The sequence below is a fragment of the Battus philenor genome, unplaced genomic scaffold, assembly GCF_028537555.1.
Source record: "Battus philenor isolate CCGP_79_NKW_IND1 unplaced genomic scaffold, ilBatPhil1.0.hap1 SCAF_9, whole genome shotgun sequence".
NCBI classification, from domain to species: Eukaryota; Metazoa; Arthropoda; class Insecta; order Lepidoptera; family Papilionidae; genus Battus; species Battus philenor.
In genome coordinates this window covers 15,527,403-15,539,669 of record NW_027181759.1, presented here as the reverse complement: position 1 = coordinate 15,539,669, position 12,267 = coordinate 15,527,403, and the positions used below count along the sequence as shown (strand labels likewise).

The window sequence follows — 12,267 nt, the reverse complement described above, 5'->3', positions numbered from 1 at the left end:
GCAAATAATAGGACTGACTTTGACAAAACTTATACTGGTAGGTAGATTTAATAAGGTAACATAACCTTCTTTAATATAGTTTTTTTTTTTTAATTTAATGCAGACAAAGTCACTGGCATAGCTAGTAGATTATATAGAACGTAAGACCTGATATAGTGAAGTAAATAAAAATATGGTAAATGTAAAACGTTATAAGCATTAGGTATTAAATAACAAAACAAATTAAAATGGATTAAAATTTTCTTTTCTTAAAACAAATACTACATTAATCTATCTTTATTTATTATTTAAAATATTTTGGCATCATGTTTTAAGGCACTTTATATCTTACATAAGCTTCATAACTCAGCTATTAAATTATATGCTTGTGCATGGTTGTTTTTATATTTTTAGTCTTTGAGATGGATATGTTGTTTCAGTTTTCTTAATCAGGTTAAAATGCATATTATAATTAAATATAAAGATTTACTTCCTCTTAGCATAGTAGTCCTCCATACATTCAAGTTCCTTGATGGTGTAATTTAAAATGTTATCGTAACCTTGATAGTGGAACCGTCCATAGAATAACCTGTTATGCAGCATGTAAGGAAACCAGTAACGATCATCTGGCCACATATCACCGAAAGGTATCTCATCGCAGCGAAACCACTTGGGAACCATCTCTTCCGTTTCCGCCGGCGTGCCTTCGAACGCAGTCGCCGAGAATACTCTAACATCCATCATAACCGGGTCACCTTCGAATGTAAACTCTAAATGTCCGACGTTCATTAAGTCTGTTGTTTTAACACACAAACTAGATTCCTCTCTTAACTCCCGAACTGCAGCTTCTTTGATCGTCTCGTTTGGTTTCAATTTACCGCCGAAACCATTCCATTTGTTCTTTCCAAAACCACGTTTTTTCCAGCCTAATAATATTTGATCCTCTTTCGTTATAAAAATCAAGGTGAATACCTTCTTCATAGACATTTTTGAGCTTAAATATTAAATATAAAGCAGTTTAAATAGATCGATACGAAGTTTAGAAAACCATGAAATGTCAAATTGAAGTCAAAAATTGCGCTCTTTTTTCGTTCGTTCAGAAATTTGAAAAAATTCGGAAACAAAAAAATTATCGTACCTTATTGCAAAATAATACAATATAAATAATGTTATATTTTACGATTATAATCTCAAGTAGTAGTAAATATTTATTAACGTAAAGTGTGTCTTAATATGTCATTAAAACAATAGAGTTCTATACGATTTTATTAAAAATGCAACTTGATTGCAATATTATGTTCGAATTATTTGATTATATATCTAATTTGATTAATTTGATGACTGGATATGTATAGCATGTATAAAGCACTAGTCTATATTGTTACAACTTTTTATTGTTTTTTTTTTGGTTTAAAAATTGGCCGGTATGTACATATCACGTTGATCTTTTTGATTTGAATTTTAAGAAGAATATCATACTAAGTACGTTACACTTAAAACCCTAAAGACTTATATTAATATTTTTGATATTTTCCTAAGTTGACACGTATATCGATGTAAAAATATTTATTTCTTCTGTAAGTATTAGAATCAGATATCCTTGTATAAGAATTTATTAAAGATAAATGATATGGATTCTAAATGAAAATTAAATTTACTATTAATATTACGTCATATAATAAAAAATGCATGCTGAGTGAATCTGTTTACTTTAAGTGACATATAATAGTACAATTAAAACTAGAAAACTAATTAAATGAAACGAAAAATGTGTATATGAATTTAACACGGTTATGTAAAACGATTTATTCCAAGTTTAATAACAGCGTGAAAAATGGCGTTGGCTGTGGGTAATGATATCATTAGCAACACATTCAAAAAGTATGTCACGGCAGTAATGTAGGTTATAAAAACAAATTGTTTAAATTGCATGCATACATTGCCGCCGGTTTCAGCGGTATAAAGCGGTTCAAGTGACAACTCTACCTTTTTTGTGCTGTCGGCGCGAAAAAAAAAACCAATTACATAGAATGCTATCTTCAACGATTAAGTTTCTAGGTTAAGTGCAAGCGATTTAACCATGCGGCAACATCGATATTGTTTTAAAAGGTTTTGTTTAAATAAATTCAGTATCTCATCATATATTTTATTACTTAATTTATTACTCTTGGATTTCTGATAAGACGGTTAGTAAGTACCACCTCTACAGTCGCTTCCTCGTCTACGCGCTATGTGAGCTGTCCGCTGTCAATTCAGTTTGACAATCCGTTATGTCGGTTAATTTGTTTCGGTAAGGAATCTCCTGACTTGATTTCATAAAGAATTCTGGAGCATAGCTCTACCCATGGCTTGTTGGGCGACTGATTTACTAATTCGCTTCTATGAAATTTTACTCAAAACATAAAAAAAAGGATATTAAAAATCTCAATCTTAAGGAGGAAGAAAAGAAGTCTCTGGCTTGTAAATACCATTTCGGAAGCAATGATAATACAGTCCAAATAAAACTTTGTCAATAATAATGATTTTAGTAAAATATAGATTTATTCGTGTCATCATAAACATAATAAGTGAATATGTAATAAAGGAGATTATCGTGTTAGAGAGAGAAAAAGAACGTCTTAGTAATCATAATCGTTGACAAGGAGACTGTCTGTCTCTTTCTCGCAGATAAAGGGTGTGTTCCTGTAGCACCAAACGTCATTCAGTTTACCGCTTCTAAAGATGCTCCCGCAGTATTCTCCGTTTGGCGCGTTGTCCGGTTGTCCTTTTTCAAAAGACGTATATCCGGTTTCCTGAATAGATTGCCCTGGAATATTTCATAAGATATAAAACCTTTTTTTTACTGAAGTAGTGGGCCAGCGAGAACGCTCCATATTGCTGGCCACTACGGTGATTGATACTAATAAGTGTTTTTTTTTTTAATTATTTGTATTTTTTACTCAAAATTTGAATTCTTACTACGGTAGTTAGATAGTCGCTGCCATTGTATTTGGTTTTATTAAGATTGTAAATATACGCTTTATATACGGATTGAATGGTTACAAATGTAATTGTTTTAAAGGAGTATATCTATCTCATTTGTTTCCAATTAATATATGGTACGTATATCCGATGCAGAATTAAATGATTTCAGAAATAATAAACAATTTAGTAACTACAGAAATTGTTTTTAAAATTCGACTCACTATATATTAAAATTATTCATCGTTTATTATCTGTTAATACAGACTTTGTACAAACAGAAATTATAGGTCTGTTTTGTTTTTATAGAAAAAAAATCAATTTAACGTATTTCAGAGTGTTGAAATTTGTGAAAAGCTGTTTGCTGACAAATGATTTATATATTCACCTCTCTGAGGCTTCACCAATCAACCTGGATGAAAAAAAAAGCTATACCATCACGCTAAATGCCGTATATTGTATTAATAGATGGCATGAAAGATAATAAGATAAGCATAAAAGATAGATTTAAGTAATTTGGTATAGAAAATAAAAAAATAAATAAAAAATAAACTTAAACCAGGTAGTATCAGGTCTCTTTCGTTTTACGTGTATGGGGGATAGAAATAAAAAAAAAAATAACCTTGTATAGTAGTCCACACTCTTCTCTCATTCCAGTCATGAAATCCGATGGAGGCTATATTTCTGATTTCACCAGTTATCTTCGATTCAGGGTACCTAGCAAAAGCGTCCTTCAGAACTGTGGCTTCGATCTCACTGTTAATGACGGCCAGGTACCCGCCTTCAGCTGAGCAGGCCATGAAGGCTCTGGACCAAGGTCTGCCCACGTAGTGCGTTTTATAACACTTCCCTGTTCTAGTGTCCAGTTTATATTCTGCAAGATAAGTTAAGCAGTTAAAAAGGAGTCGAAATAAATATTAAATAAATATTAACTGTTGCTCTCAAAAATGAAGGTGAAAAGATCTAAAGAATTCAGAGTAAATTCTGTTTAACACTTCTTAAAAAATTCCGTCATGTTGATTTGGGTACGGAATTTCACATTAATTTCTATTCGACTCTTTTTAAGAAATTCTATCATTTACATACAGAGTTTTGGAGTTATTTTCTATCGATTTCGGTATCGATGAAAACGTTTTATTCAGGTGGTCTATTACGGGTCTGATTTTATGTAACCGGTCATGATCTGGGTGCTCCTTCGGTAAGTGTTTGGTATTGTCGTTGAAATGTAGCAAGCTTCGTATTACCTCAAACTTATTCACAGGCATAACGCTTTTTACAGGATCGTAACCGAACTTTTCATTCCAATACGAGCGTACACTCGGATAATGTTGCACAGACATAAATAAAACTATTCCTATAAATTTTTTTATGTCACTACATGTGATATTGGTTGGATGAGCTGGGTTTTTTTGGCAAGAATATAGATTTGTTTCATGTGTAATTTTCTGTAGAAATTCAGGAGTAAAAAAATGACTAAAACATCTATAGGGTGTGTCCAGATCTAAAATGTTTTTATCTGTAGGGATGGGTTCATGAGCTATTTTGGTTTCATCGTATGACAAGTTACTTATTTTCCAGATAAGTTTTCGTTTATCGAACTGTTGCATATCCTGTTCATCTTCAATAAGAGGCGGGTCGCTGTCTTCTGTAACTGCTTCGATTTCAGGAGTAGGATGGTCGTTATGTTCACAATCGTCGTTGGCAACGTCTTCTCCCAGTAAATCCTCTATGATTTTTTTGGCATCATTATAAAATCCTTCCTCGTCATCATCCTCGTCATCTAAACCATCTTCAGACACATCCCCATCTTCTAACGCAGCCAATAAATCCTCGATGTCCCTCTCTTGTAATCGCTTCGCCATCTTTACAAAAAAAAAAATAGTTTCAAAAACAATATTTGAAAAAAAAATGTAGATACTTAAAAAATATATTATTATTTACAAGTGATCACAGCACTCTGCCAATTTATGTGAAAATATTAGAAAATTGTTAACATAAACTATAAGAATCACGGAAGAAAATAATGAATTCAAAAGCACTGATTTTGCATGATGATGTATTTATACATCACCAACTAAACAACAAATATTTTGCAAAATACACAATAATTATCAAAATTATAACATGAAAACGTTACACTTACCTTTTATCTTTTTTAGAAACAATTTTTCGTTGTATCTTCCGACACTATTTTGCAAAAAACACTTATTGTAATAGCCGCGGGAACCAGTGTAATAACTGTTTGGCGCCAAACATGAAAAACTATTTTTTTTTAAAAAGTTTCTGTCAATACTTGGTTTTTGCGTTCAGAAATCAACGTGTAAATATCAAATTTATTTAAAAAAGTAAAATAAATACAACTTGGGACAAAACGTAATGAGCCATGGGCTATTAAAGCGTGCGATGTAGATCTACATCACTATGCATTTAAGGGTTAAAAAATTCCGTCAAGTTGATTTGGGTACGGAATTTCACATTAATTTCTATTCGACTCTTGTTAAATAATTCTGTCAAGAATATTTCTATACGAAGTTTTAGAGCTATTTCCTGATCGACCATTTTTTTGAAATTCCGTCAAGTAGATTTTTGTACGGAATTTCACAGCAATTTCTAATCGACTCTTTTTAAGAAATTTTATCATTTACATAAGTACAGAGTTTTGGAGTTATTTTCTTTTTCGACCATTTTTAAGAAATTCCGCCAAGTAGATTTCCATATACAAACTTAGTAATGTGTATTCGATAGTTGTTAGAGTATTTCGACAAGTACGAAATTTTACAACAATCTATTTTCAACCATTGCTAAGAAATGCCGTCAAGTAGATTTCTTTGTTAATATTTAGAGTTTTTTTTTAAGAGACCCTTTTTTGTCATAAATGATCTATTTGTCAATCGCTTATATGTTTATCTTCCACATAATCTTTAATAAAAACACATGCATAATGATCAATTCAAAAAATATGATGTGAGGTAATAAAACATTCTGTTAAAACCTATTATATCACTCACCCGGGTCTATAGTACCGCATTCAGTGTGGACAATGGGGCCTGTTTTTTTCTTAAAACATACATAAGGATGTACATCTGTACAATTAACATCTTTGACGCCATTTGAACTGAGCACTAGGCACTCCTCGCTGTTTTCAACGTTGTTTGGTTCTCCAGGAGCCCATTTGATAGGCATCCTACCCAATGGAATACCTGAAAATATTAAAATGTATAGTATACAGTTTTCAATACCATAACCTCAAAAAATAGTGACGTCATTTCTGTCATATAACCACCCGATACTAAAAAGGGACTTGAGATAAGAATTCATAGAGTTAGAAAATCTCTCTATTGGAAATATATAAATATTTCGCGGCTCGTATAGAGTCTTTATGAACCATTTTAATTATTTACTGTATCCATACCAGATTTCTTATTTAAATTGAGTGTTTTTAATGGGCTGAAACTTTGGCAAACTTTAATATCAAAATAGAGATATGTCATGAAGAAACACATCTCGCGACCGCTTCTAAACATAATTTTTAAAAAACATATCTCTTGAAATAATTTAAATGATTACCATCGACGGAATAATAGTCTCCCTTAGAGAAAGTAGCATGTACTCCTGTAAATATTCCACTAGGGAAATGACCAGCGACAACCGCCTCCAATAAGGTACTGATGGCTTCGGTAACGAGGATGTTTTTCCCGGACGCCGTCTCAGCCTACCGCGTGCTCCGCAGCATCGAGGTGGACGCGGTCTCGGCCCAGCTCTTCACGGGGCACGGGGGGTTCTCTGAGTACCTTCATAGGTTTAAGCTCAAGGAGGACCCCTCGTGCTTCTGTGAACCGGGCGTGGACCAGACCGTGATCCACCTTGTGGCCCGGTGTCCCGCATTCGGGGGACTCCGGTTCGGCTTCGAGTGCCGGTCTGGAATTCAAGTCAGGGAGGAGACAATACCCTCCCTGATCAGTGGCGAAAATAAAAAGACATTTTTATCCCTATGTCGAGAAATCGCAAAAAAAGCCATCGACAGAAACAAAACAAACATTGTATAAAAAATATAAAACAAAATAATAAGCTAGAAGAACAAAAATGTAAAATAATAGTATAAGATCAATGTTAAACAATGTTAAATGAAATTAAAATTATAAATGTAAAAAGGAGAAAAAAGGGAAGAATGTCAGAAGAATAGAGCGAATGAGAAAGAAAGACGAAATGTAACATGAAAGATAGACAAGACTGAAAGATTATGTGAAGAACGATAGAAGAGAAAGACAATAAAAATTTTGTGAAAAAATTATATTAAAAGATTAAGTCCCTGTCCCACTCAAGATAGGGGAACGAGAGGCCCCCAATAGCGGGGGTCATTAAAAAAGAAAAAAAAAATAAGGTACTGATTCGGGCGTTTGTGGGAGACGCGAGCACGGCACCTGGAATATGAAAAATAAAAATACGAACAAATTTAAATCCCTAGGATAGTCATAAGTGTAATAGATTTAAAAGTAGTAACATATAGCTAATTTGGTAGCAAAAACCATTAAACATTAATTTACTTTTATATATTTGAATGTAACTGGCCAATAATATCTGGCAGAATATGGTTTGCAATGACAGATAGTGAAAAGTAAAAATAAAAAAATAATTTGTAGTAATTCTAATTTTAAAAACTCTTACTATATTATTATTACGTTATTAGTTCTGAAACCTGTGAGTTTGTATGGAACGTAACGTACATTAATTGACAGGAAATAAGCTTAAAAATCACAATTTTAAATCTTTTATATATACGAACAATCACTGTAACCGTTGGTGGTTCTGTTTGCGGATTTAAATTCTTTAGAACTATACAAATATTCCTTTGTAAGACCAGTTAATTTATTAATTTATTTATTGTAAAGATTTTAAAGGCGTGTTGCGGAATATAATGGTTTTTTTGGCGTCAAAGCTTTGGCAAAAGAATTGTGTGGTGCGCCATAACAAAAAATCAATGGTTTCAGGCATAATCCCCTTTTTTTTCAGGATTTCTGAACTAATTGTCTTCGTAAGATCATCGCTTCCCTTTTGGCCAAGGAAGATTGTTACATAACCAAACCTACACGGTTTAGTAGAGGATACTTTTAAGAAGAAATTATATAAAATAGCATATAATGGGAAAATTGAAGGAAAAAAAAATGAAATGGGGTGCGAGGGATGGGAGGCGATGCGTGAATGTAATGTAAATGTAAAGGAAAGAAAGAGAGAAACTGTGAAAGATGCAAGAGAGGATGAAAATAGGCAGGTTTATATCCCTGTCCAAGAATTAGATGGGGGAACGAGATACCCTCAATTACGGGGGCCATTTAAAAAAAGAACAAACTGTCTTAACGCTTATCTGGATGTCATAATATCTCTCTTCTTTCGCTATCACTTTGTTAGATAAAAAAATAGAGCATTAATGTTTTCTTCTTTAAGAGCGTCTTAACTGGAATTACCCATCTAATGGATCAAGCACTAAACTCATACGGTTAAAAATTCTATTACATTGTAATATCAAGATGTTCATTTACTGAAAAAAGACGACTTTGTTTTCATCATCACGATAGTTGATAGACGCCCAGTGCCAAGTATAGGCCCCCCTGCAACCTTTTCAGCCCCAATGGTCGTCGCTTGCACGATAATATTATTTATGAATAATACATTACCGTTTCCCTTTTTAACATAACTAACTCTAAGTATGTTGCAAGCAATGTAAACATCGCATTACCTTCCAGCTGGCAGCGCAGCCGCGCGTCGTGCCACACCGCTGGTACGCGGTGCACTTTCAGCCAACCCTCTACTTGCTGGTAATATTTATAATCGTACCGATATTCCCGACTTTCAGCTGAAATTAATAACCAGTAAGAGAATTAGACACTTCTGCATACATTTCATATTAAATCATATTTTTATTTTCGTATCAAAATAGTTCAGATTTCAAATGTTATTTAGTCTTGTCAGTACAATAAACTTATTAGTCTAATGTTAGTATGGTTAGTTTTGTCTTTGATGTAGATCCAGTTGGGGTGAAGACCTCTTCTTTCACCTTCTAGAATTCTCTGTTTTTAGCAAGAATCATCTAATTGTGCTCTGACTTTGCAACAATATCATCACCCCTCTGTTTTGCTTATCTGCCGACATTTCTTTTTCTCGATGGTCCTGTCCAACGAGTCACTTTTAGGTTTCACCTTTTGTCTTTAATATTAGAGATATGACCAGCCAATTGTCAATTGCCCATCTTACAGCATCAGTTATTTTAGTATTCATTCATAGTTTTTGATCTTATTCTATGTATTTTCTTTATTTTGATTATACTTCTCTCCATTGATCTCTGTGATGCCTTAGTTTTTTCTATTACTTTACTTGTGTAACTCCACATCTGGCATCAATACAATAAACTAGGCAGAAAACAGATATCGAACATAGCTTTCTTCATTTCTAATGTGTAGTCTCTTTTTAAATTCCCTTTAGAGACCAGATTTTGTCACAAGTTCTCTCGGACCTTTGTATCTTCTGTCTACTTCTTCTTTATTACTAGTCATACTGAAAAACACCTTATAACCCAGATACGTATACAGCATATATATAAGAGCTAAACCTTTGTAATCATAGAAGAGAAATTGCTTCATGATAAGAAAATCTGGTTTTTAGATATAAGAAGTACAACTACTTTTTCATTAGAAAGACAGCAGATTCCTAATTTTGAGAAATGCAGGCCACTATTAAAGGGCTGGGACTTGAGATCGTAGGTCACTGTTTCGATTCCCGGGATACAATCTTATGTAATTCATACTTTATGCATTAACTATACAGGATTATCACAGGTAACAAAGAAGTTTACAAAGTTTGGGAAGCGGCGTCCTCTGCGTGCAATAATATCCCACTGCGATCGCCAACCCGACCAATATCTTTGGGTATTTGACTTGCAGTAGGCGTCTATGGGTTGAAACGACGAGATTTTTAATTAAAAGAAGAGAAAGAGTAGATGCTTCTGTATAAGAAGGAGAGCAGCAGATTCTTAATTAGAATGAGAGGAATGACGCTACTATTATGCGAAGAGCTAAGATATATTTTACTTGAAGAAGAGAGACTGTTTCCTAATGAGAAGATTTTTGGAATCTTATGGGGTATTTTCACGGCATATATGTACAATAATTCTGTGATGATAATTTCCCTATGATGATATGATGGTAAAGACTGTCATAAGTTATATGATAAGGTAATTTTCAATTTATTTTTCATGATGATCTTCTACAAAGTGTTAAGACATTTGTAGAATAAAGAAGAATGAAATCTAATTTTTAATATTAAAATATAGTAATTTGAATTAAGACAACACTTTTTCTTACTATCTAATTTATTTTATATACATATATACACACACACATATATATATATATATATATATATAATATTTTATATACATATATAGATATATATTATAGGTATAAGTGTAAGTCTGCAATGACAGATAGTAAACAATAATTAATTTGAAAATGTAGTAATTTGAATTTAGAAAACATTTTTTGCTACTATTTAATAATGATGATTTTGTTTCTGTTTGGAATACGACAAGCCAATAATTTCAGGCAGTACAAAGTCTACAGGTAGAGATAGTAAATAATAATTAAATTTAATCTGTAGTAATTTGAATTTCGAATACAATCTCCCTTACTAATTAATCATTATTATTTCTTTTTCTATTTGAAAAGCAAAAGGCCAATGGTTTCTGGCTGTAAAATGTGCAAAGATACGAGTCTTAAGTAATCTGAATTTTGATCCTTTTTTTAAGCATTGTGTCTTTCTAAAACTATTGATTTTAGATACATTTACCTGTTCAAATCTTGTACACATATCTTCAATCATACTACATATTGATTTGTTACACATTTGATACGATATTGTTTTGCTAAAGCAATTTAAAAACATTTAAAAAATTTAATAATTTAAAATATACTTACAGAAAGTAACACATAGTGAAATTTGAATTAAAATAAAAATATTCTTCAACATTTTTACTTAAACAACCTTGTCAATCTCGTGTTGATTTTGTTTTTTAATAATTCGGCATATGCGGATGTGGATTTTGTGATATATAAAACGAATGATTGTGCAAAGGATGCGGCTGTTTTTATCTAAGGATTAAACACCACAGTTAGTTGCGCGGTAGGTTTTCATTTTAAATTATAGCAGTTTAAGCTTTTAAACTTCCTCCTAGGCCGAGGCTCTTTTGCTTTCAAAGACCTCGGATCAGTACGTTAGATATATTCATCATGTTTGTCGGAGTGGGAGCATTTTGAAGTCTTAGTTCTCCTGGGAGGAAAAAAAAACTTCATGGAATGTGCTGTTACATATACGAGTTCAGAGTTAAAACTTAAGATTCAGAAAGCTGAACCAGGACTGGATCAGTTACTATCGGGCTGCAATTACTACTGTATCAGAATTTGTTGGCATTGGGGGAAGTGGCGATAATTCTAAAACCATCCTGGTACGCCGGGTCTAATGTAAGTTTCACGTGTTTGGTACACTCCTCGCTGGAGAGGATGGTGTGGTTCTGTCTGGTATTTTTGTCGAGTCATCGAGTATGTGTGCCGTTCTTTGAATGTTAAAATTAATATGCGATCACGACAGTGCTTCAAGTCTTTTATTATGCAGAAGGTAGTATGTGTGTAGTAATTGTATGTATGTACACCCTAAACTGCCTTCTCCTTTATCTCTCTTTTATATCCAAAGGTTGTCGGGTAAAGATCGCCTTAAGCAATAAGACTGCCACATGTACTGACCGCTCTATGATGTACAAAAAAGCGTAAATAAATAAAAATAGGTAAAAGGTAGGTTTTGTTTTATTACCTTAATTTTTACGAAATGAATTTTTCCCAACACAAATAACCATGGTCTTTGCGGAAAAACAAAATTAATTACTCTCTCCTTGTATTTTTCTTGCTTATTTCCTTTGGTAAATATAGGTATTACATAAACATGTACATAATAAGGAAAAAAATATCCTTATCGTGGGTTTTTACTCGACATAACACATATAAGCGCGTGGGAGTTCCGGGAACACAACAATAGGTATAACTTTATTATTGTTTACACTCTATTTATAGTTTATGTGATATATATAAATATATACATATTACAGTTTTAATCATATCGTCTATAATAGCTATATCAGAAAAAGAGTGTACATTATTTCTAAACGAACTGTATGAAAGAGATAACGGATATTTCTCTTTTAATCCAGCTATTTCAAAATAACTATTATAGTAGGAATGCTATTGTTATTATAGCAAATTTTTGAATAATTATTGCCATAACAAT

The 12,267-nt window shown here is 32.6% G+C and overlaps 1 protein-coding gene and 1 pseudogene across 1 annotated transcript; both read right to left on the bottom strand.

The window, feature by feature from the left end:
• Positions 1 to 376: 376 nt before the first annotated feature.
• Positions 377 to 966, bottom strand: LOC137932455 (oxidized purine nucleoside triphosphate hydrolase pseudogene; annotated as a pseudogene).
• Positions 967 to 2,546: 1,580 nt separating this feature from the next.
• Positions 2,547 to 10,995, bottom strand: LOC137932357 (C-type mannose receptor 2-like). The gene is made up of 7 exons (XM_068775961.1): positions 10,908 to 10,995; positions 8,675 to 8,791; positions 7,259 to 7,361; positions 6,508 to 6,605; positions 5,949 to 6,140; positions 3,563 to 3,814; positions 2,547 to 2,785 (listed from the first exon to the last, which is right to left on the bottom strand). The coding sequence occupies exons 1-7, from the start codon at positions 10,957 to 10,959 to the stop codon at positions 2,598 to 2,600; spliced, it is 1,002 nt and encodes a 333-aa protein (XP_068632062.1). The 5' UTR covers positions 10,960 to 10,995; the 3' UTR covers positions 2,547 to 2,597.
• Between the last annotated feature and the right edge of the window lie 1,272 nt (positions 10,996 to 12,267).